General features: G+C 41.2%; 2 protein-coding genes across 2 annotated transcripts; one reads left to right on the top strand and one right to left on the bottom strand.

The window, feature by feature from the left end:
* Positions 1 to 1863: 1863 nt before the first annotated feature.
* LOC111222766 (2-oxoglutarate receptor 1-like) lies at positions 1864 to 4111 on the top strand. Its single transcript, XM_022746606.1, has 2 exons — positions 1864 to 1918; positions 3001 to 4111. Exon 2 carries the CDS (start codon positions 3010 to 3012, stop codon positions 4012 to 4014), a length of 1005 nt encoding a protein of 334 aa, XP_022602327.1. The 5' UTR covers positions 1864 to 1918; positions 3001 to 3009; the 3' UTR covers positions 4015 to 4111.
* A 3810-nt stretch (positions 4112 to 7921) lies between these two features.
* On the bottom strand, positions 7922 to 27775 carry LOC111222661 (heparan-sulfate 6-O-sulfotransferase 3-B-like). The gene is made up of 2 exons (XM_022746462.1): positions 27201 to 27775; positions 7922 to 8681 (listed from the first exon to the last, which is right to left on the bottom strand). The coding sequence occupies exons 1-2, from the start codon at positions 27740 to 27742 to the stop codon at positions 7922 to 7924; spliced, it is 1302 nt and encodes a 433-aa protein (XP_022602183.1). The 5' UTR covers positions 27743 to 27775.
* Positions 27776 to 27957: the final 182 nt, after the last annotated feature.

Consider the following 27957-nt stretch of genomic DNA (forward strand, 5'->3'; position numbering starts at 1 on the left):
ACAGAACCGCTCTAACGAGACCCCCTCCACCCTCCCACCCATCCCCAGCAAGCCGCCTCTGAGGCATCTCATCCTCTGCACTCGGATTTCTGTGTCAAGTTGATCTTTGACATTCGTTTTTCTCAGAACTCAGATGATTTTTATCTGTACTATAAACACTTGGTTCTGCTGCCTCTTCAAAGACCGCCACCATCCACACAGTATTAAAAAAGAACAAAAAAAAAAAAAAAAAATCCACAATTTAGATTGATCTATAAAGCTCTGTTTACATCATTTCTAGCTCTTCTTTTGTAAAATAAACATTCGTAAACTTTGGCTTCTGTTACTGTTTTGATTTTGTCTGATCCACAGAAAAGTGACAGAGACCGTACCAACGTGTCGAGGGCGACCGAGGGAGGAAAGATATATTTACATATATTTGTAGCTTCTTTGTTCTTTCAGGCAAACAAGGAAGTGGAGCAGGGTTAATAGCAGGAGTAGCCTTGGCATTTAAGTACGGCATAATTAGCTTCCGCGGGTTACTACCCTGCAAGTATTCGACAAAGATGACTGGAGAAGTTGAGGTATGTCTGTGCAGTTTCACTTCCCATTTCCTTACAGTAATATTGATCGGATGAAGGGAATTACACCTCACTGAAATCAAAAGGTTTTCAGTCTGGTTTGTAAAGCTGTAGCTGTAAAGGAGATGGGAAGATGTGTAATGCTTAAAAATGAATAATTAGGAGAAAGAAAGAAAAAGAGCAACAACCTGTTATTTAAAGTGATGAACTGTAGTTTGAATTTCTGCTGACACCGACACTGAAACCTGATCTGGAAAAAGGTAACCAACTTGTTTTACATTTTGAAATCAACATATTTTAAGTGAAAAAGTAGAAAAATAATAAATTCATGTGTGAAAATTTGCATTTGCAATATTTGAGATAGATTTTTCATATTTTGTTTAACATGGTTTTCCCACATAAAAAGTAAAAAAAAAGACAAAGGGAACTTGTATTGTTTTTATTATTATGATGATGATGGACGTTTATGTTGCTCTGTAACCGCTTCATAAGCAACTGATGCTAACACGCCAATCATATGTGCTGTTACTGACTGATAGAAATCAGTCTCTTGCACTGGGAACCACTGTGTGTGTAACCGTGGTGCAAGCTTTAAGATTTGCTCACAATGACATTTAACATGTGCACAGGTCAGGAGGAAGAGTCGTGTATCCGACACAGTGTCCACACAGGTTTCAGCATTTCATTTCTTCATGTATAGATATTTGGAATTGATTGAAAATTAGCTTCAGAGCTAATTTGAATCAGATTTTTTATTTTTTTTTACATATACATGATGTATTTTAACACTATACATCTAAGTTTAGGGAAAGAGGTCTGAAAAATATTAACACTTAGTCATGACACTATCATTGAAACAATGATTTCCAGGAAATCTTTAAACTTCCTTATCGCTTTAATGAGAAACCAAGGTCTGTGTCTGTGCCAAATTTAGCTCTGCAGTGTCAGTCTGAGGTGCTCACATGCCTGTTTGAAGAAATAACAAAGACCTCAATAGAAACAACTAAGATCTTTTTTATTTTTTAACAAAAGGTGCACTGAAGAGTTTAATTTGACAACAAGTACTGAGTGTTTTGCCGGACTGGCCTTTCCCTATTCTCTGCAAGTTCACCTGACACCTGATCTGTGTAAATAGAGTGACTCTTCAGCTTTATCAGCTCAAGTATCACACCAGGAAGTTGATGCACATGGCCTAAAGGTGAATCACACAACGGTGGGCTTTCACACTAAAATATTCTGGAGTTTCCCCCTGGGTGTGGATAACTGGAGGGGAAGAGGAGTGAGTGGGAGGAGGAACGACAGAGATGAGACGCTGAAGGCTGAGGGAGCGAACACCGATGAGGACACTGTAACTGAAAGTGAGTAAAAAAAAAAAAAGTGAACAAATCTTATTCAGCTTCTGGATAAAATGTGTGTTTCTCCACAGATATAATCATTTTAATGAGTACCAGTTCCTGCCGTGTGAAATCTGAGCGTACACGCTCTGTGTAAATGACGCCTTGCACGTCTCCTCACATCCATAATGAGAGGAGATTGTACTGACAGCATTACAGGATGCTGCCATCAAGCCAGGAAGCCATAGGTGCTGTCATATCCTGAGAGGCTCGCAGACTGTCGACCAGGAAAGAAGAGGATTTAGTTTGTTTCTTTCCGATTGAGTTTGCTTGATTGTTTGTTTCTTTCCAAGTGTGCTCGGCTTCGGCTTTTTTCTTCTTCCCTCTCCTCTCTCCTCCCTTCTGCGAGCAGTAATTGCCACTGACAGTGATATGACAGGTGAGGGAAAAGGCAACGACGATTCGCTCGCTCTATTTTTTTCCCCTCACCCCAAAAAACACACACTGTACATGTATTCATTTAAACTGAGATATTAATCCACTCAAAACAACCATTAACTAACCAAAAAGCATAAACGCAGCATTTATTCATATTTGATCAATAATACTATATTGAAGATTGAAAAAAATGATATAGTGAAAAATTAAAATAATAATTTGTAAAGTAAAAAACCTGAACCGACAGCAGCAACTACGTCGCCGCACTTTTCTCTTTGCTACTGTCGTAATTACTATGACCACTAGATGTCGCCTAGCAACAAAACGTAACTATGGTTCACAATAACCTGCCACTCTTTGGGGCGTTTTAGCATTTTTCAGCTCATTGTTTTGGTTTTAGGGCGCACCGCTTTAATGTTTTGGTTTCCAGCGAGTGAGTAGCTTGTGAAACCAGTGGAGCTGTTAGCAGGTAAAAAAATCCAGATGTTTTCAAGAGTTGGAGGAGACCCAAACAGAGTGTACTTGTGCCGACGTGTTAGCCAATATCAACTCGGTGATGTTTTCTCACCCACAAATGGTCGAAAACAAATCACTTAATACGGGTTTTACGTTTTGAATGGTCGGCTAATTGTGTTTAGTTTGTAATATTGTGTTTTTTTACTCCTCAGGGCGCAGCTATGGCCAGCATCTGCAACAAGACAAAAGATGGCAACTACACTGACGTAGACCGACTGATGAGACACTATTTCCTGCCCGCCTCCTACACCGCCATCTTCATCGTGGGCCTGGTGGGAAATGTAACCTCCATCTGCATTTACCTGACAAAGCTGCGTCCCTGGAAGAGCAGCAGCATCATCATGGTCAACCTGGCGCTGACCGACCTCCTCTACGTCCTCAGCATGCCCTTCCTGGTTTACTACTACAGCAGCGGGGAGTCGTGGACGCTCAGCGACTTCATGTGCCGCTACGTGCGCTTTGGGTTTCATTTTAACCTCTATGGGAGCATCCTCTTCCTAACGTGTCTTGCTGTTTTCCGCTACGTGGTGGTGGCGAAGCCTTTGAGGGCAGCACAGGTGGAGCAGAAGTTTTGGGGTATATGTGCGTGCTCAGCTGTCTGGATCATCGCTGCTGCTGAAACCACTCCTATGATGGTGATTATATCACCGGTTAAATGCGACAACAAGACCTACTGCTTGGACTTTGCGAGCACCGAACCTGTGAACAACGTGCACTGGTACAGCTGGCTGCTCACTGCACTCGGGTTTCTTCTCCCCCTAGTGGTGGTGTTCATGTGTTACATCGGTATAGTGAAGAAGTTAGCAGAGGGGCCTTACACGGCCAGTCCCAGTCGTGTGCGAGCGCGACGCGTGACCGTGCTAATCCTGGTGGTGTTTGTCGTGTGTTTCCTGCCATATCACATCTTGCGCGTGTTGCGGATAGAAACGCGGATACAGAAGACGTCGTGCATGATGCAGCACGTCATCGATGTGGCGTATATTGTCTCCAGGCCTCTGGCTGGACTCAACACGGTTTTTAACCTGGCTCTGTACACTCTGTCAGGTGACAAGTTTAGGAACGCCTTCCTCAGCACTTTCCACTGGAAACGTTGGCTGACCAAGACCAGGTTGCTGCTCCACATAACCACCATCAAGAGGGCAGGCTGTGACATGCCTGCTGCATGAGTGAAAACTGTCCGCCACCTTCCTCTGACCTCTCTTAGACTCATACCGTGGACATAATGTAAACTCACTCACTCAGACATGGACAAGGAAAGCTGGATGAAAGCAGACTACCCTTTAGTTTTGGTTTGTCTTGGGCAGAAACTGTGTGCCAACCCTTTAAGTGTAAATAAGTAATGCTATAAAATTTGAATTTAAAGTTAGACCTTTATCCATACGTTTTATTTGGCTGGAAGTCTTGTGAGTGTAATTTAGTGAGTGTGGATTCCTTTTAAGGACTGATGCAGAAAAGAAGTTTGACAACATGCTGTCATGTCCTGTCAGTGTGATGGTGGAATACCTGTAAATAACTCTACAGTGAATATGAAGTTGTTTTGTGTCTTTATAAAGTATATTTTTTTCAAATTAAAATTGGCATTGGTGTTAGAAATTTAATTTATGCTACACTACACCATTTTATTGATTCCCCCACTTTTCCTTTAGCCCCCATATCTGTGGTAAATTGCTGAGTAAATTGCTCAGGATGAACCGTACATATGTTATTATATATTCTATGTATGTATATAAAAATAACAATTATTATTTTTGCCTCTGAAGTGAAATGGTTACCGTCCTAAAACCATGAAAATAGAGTTATCCAATCAGATATTAATGTTATTTTATTTTATTTTTTCTCTAAGCAGAGAAAAGGTTAGCTGGGTCACTGATTGGTTACAACCATAGACTGTATGTAAGAAGAAGAAGAAAAAACGACTTCATAATCGGGCAGTAAACGAGCATAGAAGATGCGAAGAAGAAGAATGCGACGAAGAAGAAAGCGAAGAAGAAGAATGCGACGAAGAAGAAAGAGAAGAAGAAGAAGAAGAAAGCGAAGAAAAAAGCGAAAAAGAAGAAGATATTGAGAAATTGGAATACTTTTATGATAAAAACCTTTTGATTTTTCTTCCTGTGGACACTTACGGACCAAAGGAACAGAAATAATGGAGGAATGGACAGATGGTTGACCTTCACGCCCGCTACACAGGTAGGGAGTCGCCATCTTGTTTGTCTATGATGCCGGTAAATCTGAATACTTAAACTGTACGTTTGTACTTGTACTCATGGTTATTGTTGAATGAACTGAGCAGTTGAATTGCAGAGCATCTGTCCGAGCTAACGGTGTGTAGCATGTTAATACTGACAAACGTTTGTGGGTTTATATCTCTGTGCATGTTACTGAACCGTTTAGCACGAGCTTTAAACTGGTATTTTTTTGCTCACAAACAAACAAAATTATTAACCTGTAATATTAATCTCCTATTGATTTGCACTGAATTGAGTCTTAAAAACACGGGATAAAGCCGCATTTTACTGGACGGTTAGCAACCCTACCACAGCCTCAGCTTTACTTTGTGTTGATAGTTAGCATATGCTAGCATGCTAACAAGCTAAACAAAGATGGCGCACAGTTGTAAACTGTACTTTTGAGTCACTTAACATATGTCTACTTGGCTTCAGCATGTTAGTATTGATCATTGTGAACATATGTTAGCATGCTAACTTCTTAGCTCAAAGTATACAGACACAAAACAGTCTCACAGAACCGCTGGCATGGATCTAGCCTGTGAATTTGACGCTATTTTGACGCTATTTTGTGCTTTAAAAATTATGTTTTTATAATGAAACTTTGCAGGTTTCAGTTACTGTACTTTTAAGTCACTTAACGCTATTTTTCTTTTATTTAAACTTAGAAAAAAATTGGAAAATTTGAGCCATTTAGCTAATTTTTAACAGTAATAGACAAAAATTAAATTATCTCTTATACAAACAACATATTGCACTTTCCATTATCATTAGTATATTTGTCTGTCATAATGCAGTGTCCAGCAATATTTCAAATTTTTCTCAACACAAAGGAGTTTGAGACTTGTAGAAGAACCTACTTTTTGTTTAGAGGAGTTATTTTCTTGAATGTCTAATAAATGATTTAACACATAGTTCACAATACTTTGGAAATGGATGGAAATTTAAAAGTGATAGCAAAAGGACATTTGGCTCCCCGACAGTGTGATTAAATGATTTTACAGCCAGGAATCTCCGGCAGCTGCTGATCTGTGAAAGACTCAGGTTGTCTGAGCACTTAGCTGAGCTCTCTGTGCAGATGCATTCACCTTCCCCATGAGCTAACAAGGCAGGCAGCACATTTCTCATATTGAAAGCCCACGTACTGCTGTCTTTATTGCTGTATAGAGAGTGCTGACAACTAAAGAACCAAAGCATTGGAGTCATAGCTCTTTGAAGGTGGCATTAACACTAAAATGTTTCACTACTAAGGAGAAATCTTTGACAACATGGAAACACTTAACATCCATTTATCCTCCTGGAACAAATTCTCCTCAGATAACAGAGGCTTTTACATTATTTGTCTATCACTGGCTGCAAACTGCTTCATCCTGGATGACAGATGTCGTTCCGCTCCGTTGCCCTTCCTGGTTTATGACTGAGCTCACATTTCAAAACAAATACTAAGCCGTGTCTAATAACAAAGAATCAGAATATGATATAAGATGGAGGTGGTTTAATATTTGAGGTGTCTGCCACTTTTTCAGAGAAGATCCAGCATCATAATCACAGTCTTATATAATTCAAATCTTTCTAGCATAGAATAGATACTGCAGCTGGGAATGAAAGGCTATTTTAATCTATGGACATTTCCTTCTCTTGAACTAAACGCCTGCATGGAGTGGCCAGGAAGTGCTTATTACAGCAAGCTTTTTCCAGAAAAAGGATATTAATATTGGTTACATCTGATCGGCCTGTTGTCTGAGGGAATGTTTTACAACAGACTTTTTCTACTAAAGTGCAAATGGAAGCGTCGGTCGATCTGAGTGCTGTATGTTTGTCAGATTATGGAGGGGGGAAAAAGCGTGCAGAAAGCCACAGAGTTTTTCTTCTATTTTCTGCTGCGCCACAGTCACGGTCAATTGAACTTTAAATGATCAATTTGGGAGCGCAGAGCCTGTGATCAATGCCCTAATGGTGGAAATACCAATGTTCTCTCACTGTGATGTAAGTGCACCGAAACTGGCTCTGACAGCCTGTCTTTCAGGGCCTGCAGCTCTCCTCATCAGTGTGTCTGTACGTGTGTGGATGTGGAAGAAGTTGGCACACCGAATGAAGATTTCAGATTTTTATGGTGAGAACATGCTGTGAAAAAAAAAGGAGCAAAAGCAGGAACACGTGCGTGTACACATGCGTTACTGGAGAGAGAGTCCATCAGGGACAGATTTACATCACTGGATGCTGCATATTTTTATTGAACACATTTCCTGCCAGAAATTGCTTTGATTGTTTCTGTATATCGCAGCTTAATCAGTCAGAAAGAAAAACACACTGCAGACTATTGCCAAGTTTGTGCTTTGATATTCTTATGAAGCCAAACACCACAGAGGAACTACAAAGATTTCACTGATCAATACGGCGCTAGATCACAAACATGACACAGAGGATCCTTCGAGTCACTCACCATTTTGAAAATATACTAGAATCGGCCTTCTTCATGAGGCAAGGTTTTCTTTTCTTTTTTTTTCAGTTCGACTAATTCTTAGTGAAATTTAAGAAACATTTTTTTTACGGCTTTGAGAACATTCAAAGCACCTGCTAAGGAATAAATACATTTCACAACTGCAGTTCCATAAGAAAAAAAAAACATAAATACAAAATGTTTATGTTGCCATGACAAATACATCCATCATAAATATTAAGACACCATTCGGCGGTCCATCAAAGCGTCATGAGGCCATGAGGGCAGGAGGTTTTGGCAGATTCACAGCGGAGGCGAGACGGAGGGAGATGGAGAGAGGAGAGTAAAGCACAATGAACCGAACAGCGATCAGTCTGTGCTTTGGTGTTTTTAGTTCCTGTGTTCTCCTCACCACCGCACCACCTGACTGCTGTAGTCCTCTGTAGTGGCTTCCTCCTTGAGCAACTTCAAATCGCCTTCCTCCTCCTCCTCCCCCCCGCCTCCTCCTCCTAGTCTCCACAGCTCGGCCAGATAGGTCCTGTGCAGCCGCTGCCTGTGCTGCCTCTCCTGCCTCCTCCTCAGCCGCTCCTCCTGGTGCTGCCTCTGCCGGTTGTACTGGTAGCGCCGCAGGAACAGCTCCTTGGCGTACTCGTACAGCTCCATGTCGAGGGCGTTCAGCCCCTCGATGCGCCACCGCACCTTCTCGCTGATTCCCACGCTGGCCGCGCGCGTGCTGTTGATCTGCGTGAAGGCCCGGATGAAGCGCAGGCCGAACGTCCGCTCGAACAGGTACTGCGTCTTGCGCTGGAACTCCGTCAGGCCGTAGAAAGCCATGTTGCGCAGGTTGGCCTTGGCGCTGGCGAGCAGCACGTGGCCTCGCTCCAGCGCGTTCATGGAGGACATGTTGTAGCAGCCCACCAGGCTGAGGTCAGCCAGCATGCGGACTTGGCGGTTGTTAGCGAGGTTAGAAGGGCAGTTCATGAAGTCTGCCAGGGGCACGCCTGTCCAGTCTTCGCCGCTGTAGCAGGCGGGGAGCTCGTCCTGAGTGGGCGGGCGGCCATCACACATGTGGAGTGCTGTTTTCCATGTGGCCCCGCGCTGCACGTGTTTCCACTCGCTGAGGTAGCGTGACACAGGGTCACGAAGCATGGTGATGTAATAGAAATTCCTGCAGGGACAAACAAAGAGACGTGAAATGATTGTTGGTAGCATGTAAGTTAGCGCTAAGACATGTATGTGTTAAGAATGGATTTCTAGTTTGACATTTTAGGAAACATTTATTCCTTATCTTCCCTTGAGCTAGATGTCTTTGCCCATTTTTCAATTATCTGGGAATTAGGGGTGGAGTCAGGCACTGCCAAGATGGCGATGGTGCAGCAGCTCACTCTGAGCTTCAAAACCGTTCTTCAGAAACATCTTTACTTTTTGCCATAACTTTCAAATTCATAGTCTAATAATGACTCAATTACCACAAATGTCTATAAGGATAAATTGATGCAGTAATGACATTTTATAGCCAAAAGGTCAAAGGTCAACTTCACTATGACATCAGAACCATCTACAAAAACACTTCTGGCCATTATTCAATGCTGTAAGTCAGGAAAAGGAGGTTGTGACCATATTTCCTGCATCTTGACTGGTTGGCAGAGGCACACAACCCCGACACTTCATTTTTATTCTTCGTTTTTGAATGTCACGATAAGCTAACTGCCTGTATTAGCATACAGACATGAGAGCAGTGTCTATCTTTTCGTTTAACTCTTGACAAGTAAGCAAAATGTCAAACTCTTCCTCCTGAGATTATGTGCTGCTCCGAGTTCCCACGCTCGCTGGTCTGCCTTTTTTCAGACATCCTTTGCTTTGGTCCTTGTTCCAACACTGTCTATTGATCTGGGTGTAGACTATATCATGTTCCTTTTCATCAGTGTTCATTACTTTCTTCCCTTTGCGTGAATAATATGTTTTTTATTTCAGTCACGTAGTCCCAACACTTTCTTTTAAAACATCCTTCGTCACCTGAATTACATTAAGTCCAGATAGTACCTGTGAGCGCAAGAAATGACACAAAGGTTGAAGAAAAGACCATGAGCCACAATGTAGGAGGATGAAACTTTTTCACATCCTGCTGCAGTTAAAAAGAAAAGATGAGCCAGAAAAAATATCACGACACTGGAAGTTCATACAGCGCTCTGAAAGTGTGATTAGGGTTTAAATGAAAAACATCATCAAGTGTGTCTGAGGGTGTTAGAGTATAATGACATAGAAAGCAATGCAAACCAGGAATGTATAGCATTTAATATCCAGCAGATATGAAATTATTTTTATTTTTGCCACACCAATTTGCTCCCGTCTCCCTCTGGTAATAAGTATTTTCTTCTTCTTCGTCTCCACCACCTTTCGTGTTTCTGGATCGCTTTGATCTGCCACAAATGGCACTTCAAAAAATAAATAAATAAATAAATGCTGTAAACCAACCGCACGGGCGCCCTTTCAGCTAACACACCAAACAGCTTTCTGCTCTTATCTATTGAGTTCTGTGATGACCGGCATAACGGCGAGGTGACTGAGGGGGACTTTCAGACATTTTTTCCAAAAAGTTTTTCAAAAGAAAAACAACTTAGATAAAAGGGAAATTGAAAATGTTCATCTTGTATACAAAGATCACCATGACCTTACGGTGTCAGACTGAGGCCCAATATCAAGGCCAAATAAAAAGCTGAACATTTCGTTTCTTTCACTCCCCCAGTTTACTTCCCGGGAGCTTTCAGTCAACAGCTAAATAAAGAATTCAGATTCAAGGACGTTTCACAGCAACACCTCTACAAGCTACTCTTTTAAACTCCTTTTTACATGAATGCTCAGTTCTCAATACATGATGCAGTTTCTTTTCCATTAAGTCGTATGGCTTGTTGATGTTCCTTTCTTGAACTACCTGTTGCCCTGCTGGTGCACAGCAGGGCTTTCCATTTGATTTTCTCTCCCTGTGATGAGCTCTCAGTGGACTGGATTTGGCTGAGAAGAGCACAGTCCGCTGCGATGAGCTGGACCGGTTCCCAAAATCAGATCCCTTATGGATTGTGGGTTTTCTTTTGTTTACAACACACACTCACTACCTGTGCGATTAGATGAGGACGAGTGTGGACTATTGGTGTTGACGAAAGCTGTGCCAAGACACACACCTGCACATTTCACCTGGTGACATACACAGTCTGTGGAGATTCAGTCATCCACCTCATGGTATTTCTAAGTGCCAGACGAAGGCAACTGGACTAGCTTACCCTTCAGATGCGTTCACGGTTATAGTCGGGCCTGGTACTGGTGAGGATGACCGCTAATTATTAACCTTTTCCCACCATTTGTACTGTGTTGCTACTCTGACTGAATGAGAATTACTGGGGTGGGGATGGTGGTGTATGGAGGCGCAGGGATGTCACATGGAAAAGTAATAAAGCATTTATTAAATTTCAATTTTAAGGATGGATTTACAAAAACGGCATAAAGCACTAAATAAATACACCATTTATTAATTCATGAATAAATAATAGAATTTGAGACACATTACATTATATACATTCCTGGATTCCCTCTTGAGTTTCCATTTCCTTTTTCCAGCTGCTTTTCTCTTTCCTATTAGCTAATCGATTAGCTTCTCCTGTTAGCCTTTCTGCGACACTCTGGGCCTTCAGTGCTGGTAAAACCCTTTTTTATATACAGTCTATGGATATGATATGACTGGTTAGCTCAACCAATCAGAGAGCTTGTTACATCCCATGGCCAACTGGGATAGTTTAGCCGGGAGTTACCAGCACTGAAGGCCCAATCCTTGACCTTCAATCTTTGTTGCTTAGGAACGTGTGAAACAACCCGGAAGTATCTATAATTTACTCTGGCCCCTTGCTCAATTCCTTATTTTTATTTAATCATTATTTTAATGGCTCAACTTTTTCTACTTGTATATTCCTTTCATGTTATTATTTCATAATTTCAGTCCTGTTTGTTTAGTTTTTATTTTCCGAGGTGTTCTGCACTGACGTCACTGTATTTATCCTCCATGTATTTATCTTTCTCAGTCTTTTCTTTGGTCCTTTTTGAATTATCCTTCAAATCTTTTAACGACCTTGTGATGTTTTCCATTGAAGTCGATGAAAAGTGGTTAGGAAATGAGATATTTTTTTTTTACTCTTCAACCATAGCCCAGGTGTTTCAGCCTTTTTCTCTTATTGTTCATACCTGTTTTGTTAATGACCCCTTACCTGCCTGTTTTCCTGTTCTGCCTGCTCTTCAACTCAGTAAATTATGCTCTTACCGAAACAATTTCATCTACAGTCCCTGTTTGTTGAGCCTTTTTCAAATTGTTGATTCTTTATAGCTTAAGAAAAAAGAACTTACTTTGCTGAATTTCTTTTACAAAGGATAGAATAAAAAAGGAAAGGCTGTCATAAAAGACTTCAGTCACAACAAGAGTTGACTGCAGTCGTTTCTTGAAATAAACTCGTACAGACGTCAAAGAACAAAGGATTTGTCTCATTCTGCTGAATTACTCACTTCCTTTTAAAAAAAAAAAAAAAAAAAGAATTTAAGAGGGAGTTTTAGACTTGAATAGATTATTTTATACATAACAGCTTTCTGTTTACATTCTGTTAAAATGCATTGATCTCCATTAGTCCTCTCTTTCTGAATCTGCTGCGTATTACATATAAAAAGCAGCAACCATGTAAACCTGGAGCTTTTATAATGAGAGCATCAGTGCGGCTGTAATTGTTTCAGGTTCACTGCTGAACTGAGAAATGTGATTAACCGAGGGTTAACTGAGAAGTTGTGTTACTGAGGAAAAGAGTGAACAGCCAAACGGCCTTAAAAGGTCCACAATTTAGCAATTATTGCCAGATGGCAGATATCAATCAGCGGTGATGTACGCTTAAGTGAGTGCCACGATGATATCATGGCAGAACACACCCGCCGACAGGCACACCACCCAGAGATAATGGCCATCCACAGTGGAGGCTAAGTGAATTACCCTGCCATCTTCGCCGGGTTGAGCGGACAGCACGAGATGGATGGACACACACGAGCGCCTCACAAAAGCGGCCTTTGTTGTACATACTGGAAAACAGCTCACTCTTTTTTCCTCCTCCTGTGCCTATCATCTATCCATGCAGCTAACCGCGAGACAGCCGGATCAATACGTGTCCGTGCAACCCCAGCTTTCTGCGTCTGTGCTTTCATTGACGAAGAGCAGCAAATGTCAAAGCGCTCCTCTTACTCATGTCAGGGACAGGTCACATTATGAAGGTCAAGAATAATTACTTGTTGGGTGAATTGCTGAGGTTTTCTTGTGTCACCTTAATAGAGCGTTTATTAAAGTAGAAAATAACCACAGCATCATCAATAGGTGGTGCTCATTGTCCTAAAGCATTTTCAGTAGATGCTAATCGCTCAAAAATGGATAATCTTTGCTTCTTAAACCTGCAGTTTTTTTTTTTTTTTTTTTGTCCATTTGGTGGAAAACAAACTGGAAAAACAACACTGACATATTATCACCTTTTAAAGTTGAATGGCTAATGTGTTAGCGAGCAGCTAGTTATTTAAACATCAAGCAGGTGTGACGCAACATTAGCGTTTATTTGTTTAAGTCATGTTTGATTATCCATATGAAGATATATAAAACCACCTCAGTGTAGTTTTACATCTCCTCTCTCAGGCTTTTCTCTGGAGCTCTAGTAACAACAGGTCAGTGAGCCAATCAGAAGAGAGGAGGCTTTGAGTCTCTCTTCTGATTGGCTGAGTATTTTCTGAGTCATCTAATACAAATATAGCAGATTTCAGGTAAAACACTCAGGGAAACCAAATCCGTGTGGATGGTGGGTCCAGGTGGGCGGGGCTTGGGACATGGCTGAGAGCGGTGACTGCTTCATTGTGACATCATAAAGTTACAGGAAGTCCTGACAGTTTGTTTAATCCCCAGTTTCTGAATATGTGTTTCTCTGTGGACTGAGGCTTTGATACTTTCACAGTATTAATATAGAACTTAGACCTGATCTATAATCACACTACACATGGACAGAGACCTTTACACTGTATGTTAGTTACATATCACCATGTGATGTATTAACTCCTGATCATAGCAGTTTCCCTAAAGGCACAGGGTGCTTAAAAGTTAATGAGTCTTTCCTGAGCTAAAACAACTCGTCTTCACCATCCATCCCTCTAAAAAATCATCTGTCATCCGCACGGGTTTATTCCACGCCGATGCGTAAGCTCTTCGCTAATGTGCTCAGTGGCTTTCAAGTCTTTCAGGCCTGAAAGGGCCGTTTTCTGTGTTCTCAAATACCTGATTGATTGAGGCTGATTCTAATGTTCTCAGACACCTCTGAGTGAATATGCAGAAGCCATTCGATCATATAATAGCACAACCGCGCAAGTGTGTCTGATCATGCGAGGTTGTTCCTGAAGGTAAAAACGGCTTGTCGCATTTTGCTCCGGATCAATCTGACACCTCGTTCGTGCCCTTCTCCCGTCACCTTTCTCCACACAGCAAACCCACAAACACTATTGATCGTCCTCTGTCCGTCTCTGTCCCTGATTGTCTCTCTCTCACTCTCTCAATCACCATCAAAAAGCTACAGAGGAAACTCACAGCAAGAGATCAATAACTGCCTTGTTAATTCACTCACTACTATCAAGGACACTGTCGGTCTCATGATAAAAGCCTTAATGGAAACTATTTATGCCGCTGAAGAAGCAGCCCATACAAAAAGTGTCTGGATCGACAATAATCTTATTTATTTCATCTTTTTTGAAAATGCATCACGTTGCTTTTAGTCGAGGCGTTTCTGAAAAATGCTTTCACTGCTCCAACTCGATCGCACACTCGTCCAATAAGCGCTCTCAATGAAATATCACTTTCAGAGCTTTTTCTATAGGCTGAGTTGGGAGAAGGAGCGACTTTGAAAACAATTGCAGGACTGCACATCGATTTCACACTGAAGTCAGGTTGTTGATAACTGGCACAGTTGGAGCAAATCCATTTTAAGGGTGTTTCTGCGCCCACAAGGGATCCCTTTACCATTGCCTCCAATAGGAAATTACTGCCTGACAAGAAAAAAAATCCCCCTCAGGCATCTCACTCTCTAGTCACATGGAGGTTCAATTGTATCTCCCTAAAATCACCTTTTAAATGGCTTTTGCTAAAATTTTATTTCTTACATCAAACAGAGAATTAAATCTTTCTCTGAGAGGAGCAAGAGAACTGTAAAATAATATTTGAACTCACAACGTCTCCTCTAGATTAGTAAGTAAACAGCTGTTAATGCTAACGCTGGCTATGTAGCAATAGCAAAACTTACATAAAGCTTGTTTAAAGTAGCTAACATGTTTTTATGTCTGAATAATGATCCGACCTTCCACATAAATACTTTCTTCAGTTTACAGACGGATGTGCCTTTCCCTGATCAAAGCTAAAATATACTGTATAACTTCAACAACGCATCAAATGAGCATGTCTAATGTCAAAGGTGTCGCTAGTGATGAAGCCAGATGTGTAAATAGGCGATAGCTTGGCCAGAAACATCTGTTGATATAGAGTCAATGAAATACTGAATTTTATATAAAGACTTTGAAACAAGCAAAACCTATTGAAAGTCCTGAAAATGACTTACCACTAGAGGATTTGTGTGTTTGTGTTTTTGTCTTTTTCTCGCTGGTTTGGGCTCAGTTTGATAAATGTGAGGTCACATATTTCTGTGCACCACTCAGAATTGAGCAGCATTTCTCTTTAACTCTCTGATAACAGTTGTCGGGTTGTTTGCTTATGGTTTCAGGCCACTGTCTGGAATCCAATCAGTTCACACCCACACAGTCTCGATGAAACAGATTAGATGAGTTTTGACTCTTAAACTCTTAAGTAAACGATAAGTAAGAATAAAACTTTAAATTCTGCTTATTCTGTGATGAATATTTAATGTTATAGAAATGATTTTTAAGGCTTTTAATGGAAGGAAAACCAGATTTTTTTTTGCTAAACTGGAAGTGTTGAATGAACAGGGAGAACATTCATCTTAGTCCAGGAAGGAAATGTGGACATATTGATTTTGGTGAAGCACATTATTTATTAGTGGGGTTTGATTTTCAGCTTAAAGTTCAATATTTTCCTCTTCTCCTGTGTTTTATTTTGAAGTGTTGATCCATAAGAAGATTCATTTGTGGTTTTAAGAAGCAAAAACCATCTCAGTGTAGTTTTACATCTCCTCTCTCAGGCTTCTCTCTGGAGCTCTAGTAACAACAGGTCGGTGAGCCAATCAGAAGAGAGGAGGCTCTGAGCCCCTCTTCTTATTGGCTCACTGTTTTTTGAGTGATCAAATACAAATATAGCAGATTTTTAGGTAAAACACCCAGAGAAACCAAATCCTGCAAGGTTGGATGGTGGGTCCAGGTGGGCGGGGCTTGGTGACTGCTTTGTTGTGACATCACAAAGGTACAGGAAGTCCTGACGGCTGGTTTTAAGGCTCAGTTTCTGAATACAGGCTGTGTGCATTTCTCTGTGGACTGAGGCTTTGATACTTTCACAGTATTAATATAGAACTTAGACCTGATCTATAATCACACTACACATGGACACAGACCTTTACACTGGAGGAGCACAAATTCCCCCCAAAAAAAGTCAGTCAATTAGATGGATGAAAGAGGAATGTCAGAGGGTAGAGATCCAGCAGTGGTAGATCTGTATCTGTTATCAAGATGACCTGAGTGAAGCTACTAGACCGGGGGGGAGTCTCATCACATCAGTCTCTGGACCAGCAGGTCAAGCGGGGCCAATTTTCACTCATCCGAGTCTCTCTCTCTTGTACAAATTTAATCTTCGTCTGCCAATTAGAGGCCAAATGATCCCAGTCCCCATCTGTGCACAGCAGGTTCATCGTCCAACAATCAGGCGCACGCACACAGAAAAAAACAAAAAAACAGTACAACACAATCCACTCTCTTTCAGCTCAAGATGATCTGTCACTAATACACTCTCCCCTCTAAAACATAACCCAGTTGTGGGGAACATCGGCAGGTAACACTCCCTGACAAATCATACAGACGCGCCAGATTAGGAGCGAGAGAGTGAGAAGAGAAATGATGAGCAGGGAGACTGGCGCTGCACTGTGATCTTCGCTGGTCGCAGATATGAGATGCTATTTTGGGCAATAAAGGGAAAAGAAGCCCCAGGGATGCTGGTGTGGAGACGGGGGGGGGGGGATCGAGAACGCTTCCTGAAAGATGAAGTGTACGGGCAAGCAAGGGTGTGAAGATGTGGTTTTACTGAAAACTCGGTGATAGGCTATGTGAGGAGCTGCAGCCTGTTAAACAATTTAAATTATGCAGAGAATTTCAGGGTTCAAAACAAAATGAGGTTTCATCTTTGCATAAAAAATCTCCCTCTGGAGACTGAATCATCCGTCTGTGTTTATTCACTTTTTTAGCTGCATTTCAGGTAGCTACATTTTCCCAGAGTTCCTAGAGTTCATTTGGTTGTTTTTTTTTTAACACACCCACAGCAAGCGGTGTCGAGGACATCCACACACACACACACACACACACACACACACACGCACACACTCAACAACCTGGCGTGTGCAGCTTTAGTAGCTTTAGCGTCTTAGCCTTAACCTTTGCCTGACATCTTAATCTTTGCAGCTTTGTGAGGTGTCAGCCAGTCCTCCAGGTCCATGTAGATATGGAAAGGATAAATGGGAAGACTGTACGCTGCAAAGGTCACAGCTACCCACATAAACTACGAAGGAATTTCTCAAAGGCGATCCACTTTTTAGCAGTATGTGAAGGCTGCTTTGAACAGCGTCCTGTATGTTTTCTTGCAGCATTTTGACATCGAGTCCTTTGAAAGTCGTGAGTGGTTTACAGCTTGCATCTGCCCTACAATTATTACTCTGCGTACAAGATTAACTTGGTCAACAACAACCTCTAGTTCTCATATAATTGAACAAATTCTGCCATACATCCCAGGGAAAGTCAGATGGCGCAAAATAGAAACCATCTGTAGCAGAGACTTCCTCCCTGTGATGTTTTTTTCCTCTTTTTTTTTTTTTTTTTATACCCAAAATTGACACACACTGTTTTGTAAGAAAGGAATCTTCAATCCCGTCGACAGGTTTCTGTGTAAATCAGGACTTCTGGATTAATCGCCCCCTTCCTCCTCCCTTGTACAATAAAACCTGTCTTCTACTGCCCCTAATCCCCCAAGCACTGTGGAGATTACCAAGATCCTCTGAATATCTCACATTTCCCACAAGAATACTAGACGTTACTCTCTGTCATGGAGGGAGGGCACTGAGGGGTTTGATTTAACAGAAACAACACTGTTCATTTCTATGTATTCTTTAACTTATATTCTGCTATACACTTAACCACATCTCTAAAAGGTGATTATAAAGACGTGATTTCCTAGTTGTCAGTGATTTCCTTCAACCACAATGGAAGCTGTTTTTAAGGAAGCTCATTTTTGCCACCCAAAAAATACCTTAAATTATTATTAAGTGTGTTTTCATCAAAATTATCAGGAATTTAAAAGATATTCTTAATGCTGTAATTATAAAGAACCTTAAAATTATGACTTAGTACCTCACATCTTATAAATACAACAGAAGGAAGTGACAATATTTTCTATAATAATTTGAACTAGATTTTTTGAAAAACTAATTTAAATTAATGATTTTATAGTGGAATACAGGACCAGGGTCAAGAAATTAGTCTTTTCAGTTATAATTATGAGATACGTTTCTTATAATTATGAAGAAAACTGGTAATTAAATCATGTTCTTTCATTTTATCCTCCTTCATAAATTATTAGAAAGTATCTAATAATTCTGATGTATGTCATAATTAGAAGAAAGTTTTTAATCTTCACAATGTTTCTCAGTCAGTATTTACGAGCTGGTTTCTCATATTTATGAGATGGTGCGTCATAACTTAATATAATAATGAAAGAAGTAAGTGATGTTATATTGCAGTAGTTTGTCCTGTGTTGGTGACAATCAGACATATCCAAGTTTCAATCGCTCAATTAGAACGAGATTTCTTGTAATTATGAGACAATGAAGCCTATTTTTTATAAAAGCTCATTTCTGCCACTAAATAAAAATCCTGAGATAGGCGTCATAATTGTGAGAGCAAACGCTTAAAGATAAATATGTTGTTGGTTTTTTCCTCTTTTTTTTTTTTTGTGCCACTAATTGACTTAATTCTTTGCACAATGTCCAATTAACTGCTGCCTAAACGTGCAATTGATTTTTCCTGTAACTAGAGAATTTAGCATTTGAACTAAATGTCTTCACAAATGTCTGCAACATGTGTTTACATCAAGCTCCTCATCGCAATCACTGATAGGATCTCTGTTCCACAAGTTCTCACCAACTGCATGTGTTTGAGCACAAGCAGTAAAAATAACAGCAAACTCCACCGGTGCCGGCAGAACCAGGAATTCAAATTCTCTCAATCATTATCAGTTCATTATCGTTTTCACACTCATGCAAGCGCATGCAAAGCCGTGCATGTGCTGTTTGTCTGTTTTAATTACATGCGGATTTCAAAGTGGTATTGCATGGACAAAGAATACAACCAACATGATGCAAACAACTGTGTGTCCAACACTGAAGTGTACTAATAATCCCAGCTACTAAAAGATATGTAGAAGTGTTGCTGTCACAGAATGGGTTTCATTGATTTTTTGGGGGGGAGCAGAGGAGAATAAAAATATGCATCAGTTTTTTAAAAAGATTGTAAAAGAAATATTATATTGGGCTCAAAATGACAAAAATGGATTTAAGAATAATTGAACTTTTTGTCAAACAAGAAGATTCACATCTGTACGCTAAATATGAAGCCAGAGCTAGCAGACAGTTGGCTTAGCTTGACTCCAGATGTACGTAATATCAACTGATTAATTAGTGAACTTTAGAGGACTACTTTTTTTAAAACTTTGGACTGAGCCAAACGAGCTGTTTCCCCCTGATTCCAGTCCAGATCGTAAGCTAACCTAACTGGTTAGCTCTAGCTTCATATTTAGCGTACAGACGTAAGAGCGGTATCAATTTTCTCATTTAGCTCTTGACGAGAAAAAATATGAAACTGAATTTAGGGATGAAAAGGCATTTAAGGGTTTAAAGACTAAAGGCTAAAGCTGCAACACTTTGGTAACAAGGCAAATGTATTTATATAGAACATTATCATACACAGAGGTCATTCAGTGTGCTTAAAAATAGAAGTAAAAATAAGAAAACGGAATAAAAACTCAGATTATAAAATAGATTACATCTATTAAAGTGCAAGATTAAATGATTCAGTGAAGGCAGAGGAGAACAGAGCAGTTTTGGTTTAGTTTTAACTGGCTAACTGACCAGCTCCTGCAGCTCTTGGCTCAAACACATCGAACATTTCTGAAATATATTTAGGGCCCAGACCATTTAGTGACTTGTAGACAACAAGTAAAACTTTGAATTCAACTCTGCGTCTGACTGGAGGCCAGTGCAACGACCTGGAGTAACATGCTCTCCTTTCTAAGAACCGTTAGCAGCAGCTTTCTGAATGAGCCGTAGCTGTCTATTGGTCTTATTTGGTAAACCAGTGAGGAGAGTGTTATATAATAATGTCCTGGTTAGACACAAGGACTCTGACCCTAGCTCTGTTTTTGAGATGCCTAAACGCAGATTTAGTTATAGCTTTAATCCCCATCCATGATTACACTTTAATGCTCTAGACTCCAGGTAGGTACTAAGATGCAACCTTCCCTTTTTCCCGACATGTGCCACAAAACTATCACAGCAGTCTGTGACATAAATCATCGTAGTGCCAAATAATGCAAAAAATAATTTTATTTTTAATTCTGCCAGACGTCATCAACGGGCTGGTGAAGGCATGGCATGTCATAAGTGTTAAGACACATACTGTAGCACGTACTTCCAAATAAGGACCTTTACCTCATTAGCAAAAAAAAAAATGCAGTGTCATATTCCTTGTTCTCCTCCACTGACGCAACAGAAAGGAAGTACTGACAGGAACTAAAGAGCAAACGCTACCTGAGGAGATTTTGATGTTTTATCAGCCTGCATCACAACAGCAGGCTGCAGAGTAGGATCTCCCAAAAGACCCGTACAATCACCCTTTGCTAAATATAAAAGTCTGGTGTCAGGAACTGTACATATACTTTTCCTCCCACCAGAAGTGATGAATCAGAACTTGAGTCAAACCGTCTCCTAAAGCAGGACAGAGTCCACTTTATTGTTTTAGTTTCCTTAAAAGTGAGTCTATAGAACTTTTTGGCGACAAATGACAGTTACGGGATCATGCTAATCACATATATTAAAGTTAACTTCCACATGATGGTATGGTTTTTTTATATAATACAAGACGTAAGACTGAGTAAAAACACGTCACGAACCTAAATAACCAATCCTCTCCCCACCTTTCATTTCTAAGACTAAGAATGTTATTTCTTTTCTCACAGTCTCACTTTAAGGATCCACAGGGAGCTGTTTCTTTGATTTCTGGCCACTGAAGGTCACATTTTTTTTTTTTGACAATCAGTGTTCTCGTCACGTTGACTTTTTTAACAATGTGGTTGTCAGCGGCTTGAAATAACTTGATGTGTAAGCTCAGAGACTGACATTACAGTCAAAAGAAGTGGTGACAGTAAACGGGCAGTATTAGGCCTAAAGCATTAAGAAATACTTGCTTCAAACTGAGCACATTTCCTCCATAATGTACATTCCCTTTCTGATATCTCTGCATATGGCTCTCTTTAGCTGAGGATTTAAACTGACTCACTGTGGCTGCAAAGGCAGATTAATGTCAAAAACTTGCAACCAGATGTTTTTTTTTCCTCCATATAGTCTTCTTCTTCACTTCTGTGAAACATGGTTTAGCAAGAGGAAATGGATAATCATACATCTAGAAAACTGCATTTTGATAAAATCTGCTTTTTCACCTCATTTCCTACTAAACTTTATGAACTTCCTGCATATTTTTGCATATTTTCGAGGCCATTATGCCATCACCATCATCAGTAATAGGGCACCATAGCCAAATTAATAGCTAAAACCACCTTAACTGTGTGCAGAATGAACTGAGCTAATTAGACTCAGGCTGAACCGTGTTTCAGCCGGCCTGCATCCTTTGCTCTAATCTGAAATAATGAGGTCAGTAATAAGGTTACACTCTCTGACTGCCCAGTGTGAGGCCGGCTGCCAAGGACGAACGGGGCAGCCGGGTAATTGAAGCAGGTCTGACGTCTGGCCTTACAGCAGTTCTGTAGCCCGCTGTGACGCGAATGCTGTAGCGACGCACGCTGCGAGCAACGGCCCCGCAGGAGCCGCCGACCGGTGGCGTGCCCATCAAGAACTACTTGAACCGGTCACGTATCACTCGGTGAAGTTTGTGCGTTATGGGGGCGGGGGATTGCCAGGCATATGGAAGGGCGGATGGATACATGCAGGTTACTGATGTTAGTCAGGAGTGGAGGAACAAAGGAGGGAAAACCTCCTTAAAAACGTGTTGTGATCAAATCTATTGCCACTAATTCTCATAAAGCGTCGCTATAGCTGAGCTTTAACAAAACTAGAACTGGTTGCTATGCCAACCAAGGAGCCAATTAATGATTAATCTCATTTTATTGTTTTTTTTTTATATTGAACGAATGCAGTGAGCTTTTCATATGTCGAACCCACAGTGACAACAAAGCTAATGTATAGTAAAACCTGTCGTGTGCACTGCAGCTGAAGCAAGGTTTTTGTAGTACCGTGCTCTACTTTATACTTCATGCATCCGCTGGTGTTATTAGTTTCTACGCTGGTCGGTGTGTGTGTGTGTGTGTGTGTGTGTGTGTAGGAGAGAGGTGATTTCAAGGTGACTATGAATTGCTCAAAAAGCAGACAGATGGTGCGTCTGTATTTAGAGAAGACCAGCAGGACAACAGTTACCTAACGCGCAAAACACTGATCTTTTCATGAGGGACAGTAACATGACGGATCCAGGTAGAAGCGTTCACCTGTTACTGATCCGCTCATCATGAAGGAGGATGGAAGTTTTTACATAAACGAGACGTAGATTGTAAAAAAAAAAAACACTCAATGTACTGAAGAATTTTTAGTCACACTTCACCTAATTTCACCCCCCCACACACCCCCCGAGACTCAAATATACGTCATCAGGGGACAGAGAGCAGGGAGGTTTGTTCAACTCACACTGTAGGAAAACAGCTGCTGTGACACATATTATAATCACATATTACATTATTGATATGTGTTCACTAGCTGCTTTTATTTAAAGGTGCGTAGCTAACTTCGATTCAGTTCAGGCCCCCTCCAGAGGGACATGAGATGTACAGTATCTGGGAAATGTGAGATGATTAATGGGAGAGGAAGTTCTGCTACATAAAATATTTGATTTATCTTTCATATTTGCATTTTGTACATGAAATATTCAATAATTTCACTTCTTTTGTGTCGTCTTAAAGTTATTAAATGAGACTGAATCTCTGCACATTAGACTTGGTCTATGGGTTACATCTTACAGGCGGGATCATACACTGATCATATCTCAGTGTTAGTATCAAGGTGCTTTTTTTCTCCATAGTTTATTTTGTTGACAGTCCGCTCGTCCTTTGTTGGAGGTTTTGGCTGCAGCCATTTGTGTGTGTGATTGCTTCCTCACCAGCAGCCAAGAGGGTTTTAAAGAGGCATTCATCCTGAGCCATGAGTTTGCCTGGGATTTTGCCCAGGAGTAATGTGACAACAGAGCAATCAAATTCTAATCCAAATAATTTCATTACTTATTTACCAATCTCTTGCCAATATGAAAAAGTAAAAACACAAAAATGCCTTTTTATAAAACACTGCCTCCACCATTAATCCTGTCCCTGATAACCCCTTTGAATACATTTCAATTCTGGAGTCACTGAATATTATATTATATTATATTCCTCCAACACCCATCCACTAGTTTTTATGTGCATTTTCAATTTGCACACGAAAAACAACCTCAGCCAAGTTTTAAAGCTTGGCTGAGGGTGTAAAAGTTGGTCTATGGATAAACACAAAATGAAAACAAACTTTGCTAATTAATCGTAATCTAAAAGACGCGTGTGACTTAAACACCATCAAGCTTTCACTGAAGAGAGGAAAAATGGCGGCAGGCTAACATTAGATCTGTGACCGTAACTTCAGATTGAACGGAAACGTATCTGAACTGCAACTGCAACTTCTTTTTTTGTCACAAGCCAGTTAGTAGATAAATGTAGTGCAGATTTCCCTTCCGAAATATCATGAAGTTTTAAGCAGCAGAAAATGTAATTAGTCAAGTGGAGAGTAAAAGTGCCTCAAAAAGTTGTACTAACAGTATTTGAGTAAAAGTACTGTGAGTTATTTGTAGGAACACCATATGTTACATCTTGTGCTCCAGAGTCAAATAAAGAAGTGTTGGGTCTGAGGGCTGAGATAAGACTCTGCAAACTACATCACACCCTGCTGGAGTTAGCCTTAAGCTACGCGTGGGCGTCATCCATTCCCATGATGTTTTATCCCTGACTGTCTGCACTCCTATGGCTATACTGTGACTTGTATAAGATAAGTCATCCTTCCATATCCGCATGCTGTTACTAAGTTGGATTGTCCTTAGAAATCAGAGTATAGGAACAAATGTTGTGAGTGCTTTGTAAAATACAGAGATTATGTCTCAAGTTCAGGTACCAGGCAGTGTGGATTATATATGTATATATTGGAAAAAATAATACTCTTAACCTCTCTTAACAACAGTGGGATCAGTGCGAACAAATAAAAACAAATCTACCAAAGCAAAGGGTGGATCAGAGTAGCATTAAATATTGTATTAAACTGAGCAGTAACATGACTTAACTTGGTAACACACACTGACATGAACACGCACCAACTCAGCTGTGTTCCCTCTGCTGCCATCATGGTGCGTGTCACAGTCCGTCACGGAGTGGCTACATGGCCCGGAGTGACGGGACGAGAGCCTCTCTGGTCTGATAACATGAAACCTCGTGGCGACGTATCATCAAGTGCAGAGCAAGCACCCTGTTGGTCTTTAATTTAAAGTGACAGGAAGGCATCGCTTAATTGTCCGTCTATTTCCAGGCCGATCGGTGCGGTGTGATGGCCCCCCTCGATACTTTTATTTATTTATTTTAAAGGACAGAAAACTAACCAGGCATTATCCTCGGGAAACGAGAACTTCGTGTGACAGATTTGTGGCTGTTGAATGAGTCATGACTCGCAACTCGTCTGACAAATTCACGGCTATAGGATGAGTTATGAGTCACGGTGCATTTGGCTCAAATTCGATACCTCTAAAATACACACTGTACGTGCACTGCATCTGGTCGTATGTGACGACTGTGCACGCAAGACTTCACATTACCTGAAAAAGATTTGCATTGCAACATCAGAATCGGTGCCGTGAAACAGAGAAGAGACAGATTTGTCACTGAGAAAGACTCTGAATCCCTAAAAGCTGCTCAGGAGGGGTGACGACCTCTGTCCTCCGTGTGTGGATGGGACCGGACAGAAAGAGCATTACACCGCAGGGGATCAATGAAGTATCACATTCTCATCGGTGCGGCATCGTGTTATATCAGATTTCTCTGGCGCTGTGGTGGTGAGCCGCAGAAAAACCCCTCTCAGCTCACCCCACATTAGCTCTGTGAGAGGAAATGTGACTCTCCAATCAACACTTCCCCTTGTCAAAATAATGAATACAAAAATCAACCCTTGATAACGCTGAAATTGCAGCACCGTTCAGATTCGGTTCCATGTTTAAAAATGAAGCCGGCTCGTGTCAGTAATGGGCCTTGAACACAGCAAACTGCCAACGTTAATGAGTGCTGCTTTTTCACTAACTATTATATTGAGTTGACAGGTGTTGACTGGAGTGTTGTTGATTCACTCGTAGTGCTGATGTGGCTCTGAGGCGCCTCTTCAAAACTACTTAAAAGTGTTAAATTAAGTCTGATGGCTGCCACTGTGGACGGTTAATGGATTGGAAGGATTCTTGAAGGCACTCCCGGTCCTCGTCGACCCCCTTTAACGCTCTCGGTAACATATGGAGATTTGCTCCCTGAACCAACTGCAGGGCAAATTGGCTTCAATGCCCAGGCGGCACACCTCGGAGGACCCTGCCCTTCTTAAGTGATTTACTCCCTTAAGCTTAGCTCTGCTGGTTCTGTAATTACAGAAAATTGAAACAGACCTACCAGTGGAGGAAACGCTGCTTCTGCTGCCGGTGTTGACGTGCCATGTGGCGTCCGTGTTAACACTACAGCTGCAGCAGCTCTGCACCCCACGTTACATGCCAATAAGAACATGCGTGTGGCAAGTGCAGCCCCGGAAGAAACTGAAAATCCAGTTACCTTTTGACTTTGAGCCTCTAGGTTAGCAATGGAAGCTACAGGCTGTTCATGAACACTAGGTTGTGTCTTCAAATGTCAAACCAACAGGCCGAAACCTAAAGCTGTTCAACTGCTACTGATGTAAAACTGAAACAAGCAGAATCCATCATCAAAATCCTCATCCGTTAGTTTCCTATCAATCAGAAAATCAATTAATCAAGTAATCATTTCGGATGCATTCATGATTCTGTGTCGGTGCGCTCTCAGAACATCCACACATTGATTACCAGTCCTGTTTGGTTTGTACTTGCTTGTTTGGTTGTTAATTTACTTCATTTTTAATTTGCATATTCATTGTTCTTCTCATCAGTTTCCTTCGTCAGCCATTCATTCATTCATTCATTCATTCACTTGCTTACTCACTCAATATCAGAGGGCGGAGGACACAGAATGACTCAGAATGAGTGAGTGAACAAGTTAATGAGCGAGTTAATGAAGACTGATTTAATGATCGGTAAATGAGTCAATGAGCAATGAAGCAGTGAACCAGTTAATCAAAAATGAGTGAGTGAGTGAGTGCTGATTCAGTCACTCACATGTTCACACAGTCATTTATTCATTTTGACCTAATTTTCTATGATTTACCCACATAAAAAAAGACAAGTGAGTGAGTGAATTTGCAAGTGAGAAAATTAATGACATGAAAAATAAAATGAATGAGTGACTTTACATTAAGAAAATGAGTCCTTGAGTAAACCAGTGAATCTATTAATAAAAGAGTGAGTGAATGAGTGAGTGAGCAAATTATTCCAAAAGACTGCTTTGATGTTAAGGCTAGTAGGTACAAGCAACAGTGAGTATAATGAGTGAGTGAATGAATGAATGAATGAATGAGTGAGTGACTTCACATTAAGAAAATTAGTCCTTGAGTAAACCAGTGAATCAATTAATATAAATGAGTGAATGAGTGACTGAGTGAGCAAATTATTATCTGAAAGACTGTTTTGATGTTAAGGCTAGTGAGAGCAACAATGAGTGAATGAGTGAGTGAATCACCAAGTAAATGAATGAGTGGCTTAACATAAATTGAAAGACTGCTTTGATGATAAGGCTAGTAAGAGCAGCAATGAGTGAGTGAGTGAATGAGTGAATGAATGAATGAATAAGTAAATGAATGAGGACTCAACATTAAGAAATTGAAATAAATGAATGAATGAATGAAGAAAGTTAGTGTTTTATTCAATAGGCTGCACACCCACTGACCACACCTGTCCTGCAGGTCTCACTCACCTCTTGCTCGTCGGCGCGCTCTTCTTGTCCCTCTTGTTCATCACCACAGGTACACAGCTCGTGAGCTCGGTCCAGTCCGCGTGCAAACCGCAGCTCCAGCCGGTGGAGAACCGGGAGAAGAGCCACGAATCGGCTCTCCCGGGCCGGTGGCAGGTGCATTTCCTCTGGCCGGGCATGCAGTCGCAGGGCTGCTCCAGCTGAATATTTTTGACCAGGTGCCGCCCAAACGTCGTCCCGCCGGTCTTCTGAATATGCAGGAACACCATCACATCATCTCCTCGGATGTTGAAGTCGACGTGTCTGTCCAGGTCCCGCTCCGTGAAGTTAAATCTGGACGTGATTTTGGAGGGAAGGTCCTCGTCCGCCTCCGGCTCCGTGTAAACTAACTCAAACCCCGACGAGTACCGCTGGAACAGCCCCTTCTCGCCACTTCGGAAGTAGCAGGTGTTGCTGTCCGCAGGGCACACGTACTGGTAGCCGATCATCAAGAAGAGCACCGCGGCGATGGGGATGAAGATGAGTCTGTTGAACTTCTCCTCCATGGTGGGGAGAAGAAGAAAAACAAAAACAAACAAACAAACAAACAAACAAAAAAAAACTGTAAATCACGCCGTCGGCACAAACAACGGTAACGTGATGTCCGAGTCCTTCTCCTCTCCCCCTGGTCTCATCCTGCACTTTCACTTCAGGTACACGGAGCTCCGGTTACTTCAAGTCCCGGGAGCAGGTGAGGAACATATCCTGCAGGACTGGCCTC

Source organism: Seriola dumerili, unplaced genomic scaffold (assembly GCF_002260705.1).
Source record: "Seriola dumerili isolate Sdu_G_001 unplaced genomic scaffold, Sdu_1.0 BDQW01000105.1, whole genome shotgun sequence".
Lineage (NCBI taxonomy): Eukaryota > Metazoa > Chordata > Actinopteri > Carangiformes > Carangidae > Seriola > Seriola dumerili.

Bases quoted from the DNA above. Each gene is read 5' to 3' on its own strand.
- LOC111222766 (XM_022746606.1), top strand. From the start codon at position 3,010: ATGGCCAGCATCTGCAACAAGACAAAAGATGGCAACTACACTGACGTA.
- LOC111222661 (XM_022746462.1), bottom strand. From the start codon at position 27,742: ATGGAGGAGAAGTTCAACAGACTCATCTTCATCCCCATCGCCGCGGTG. The intron at 8,682-27,200 runs GTGAGTGAGACC...TTGTCCCTGCAG, and splicing joins AGCGCGCCGACGAGCAAGAG to GAATTTCTATTACATCACCA.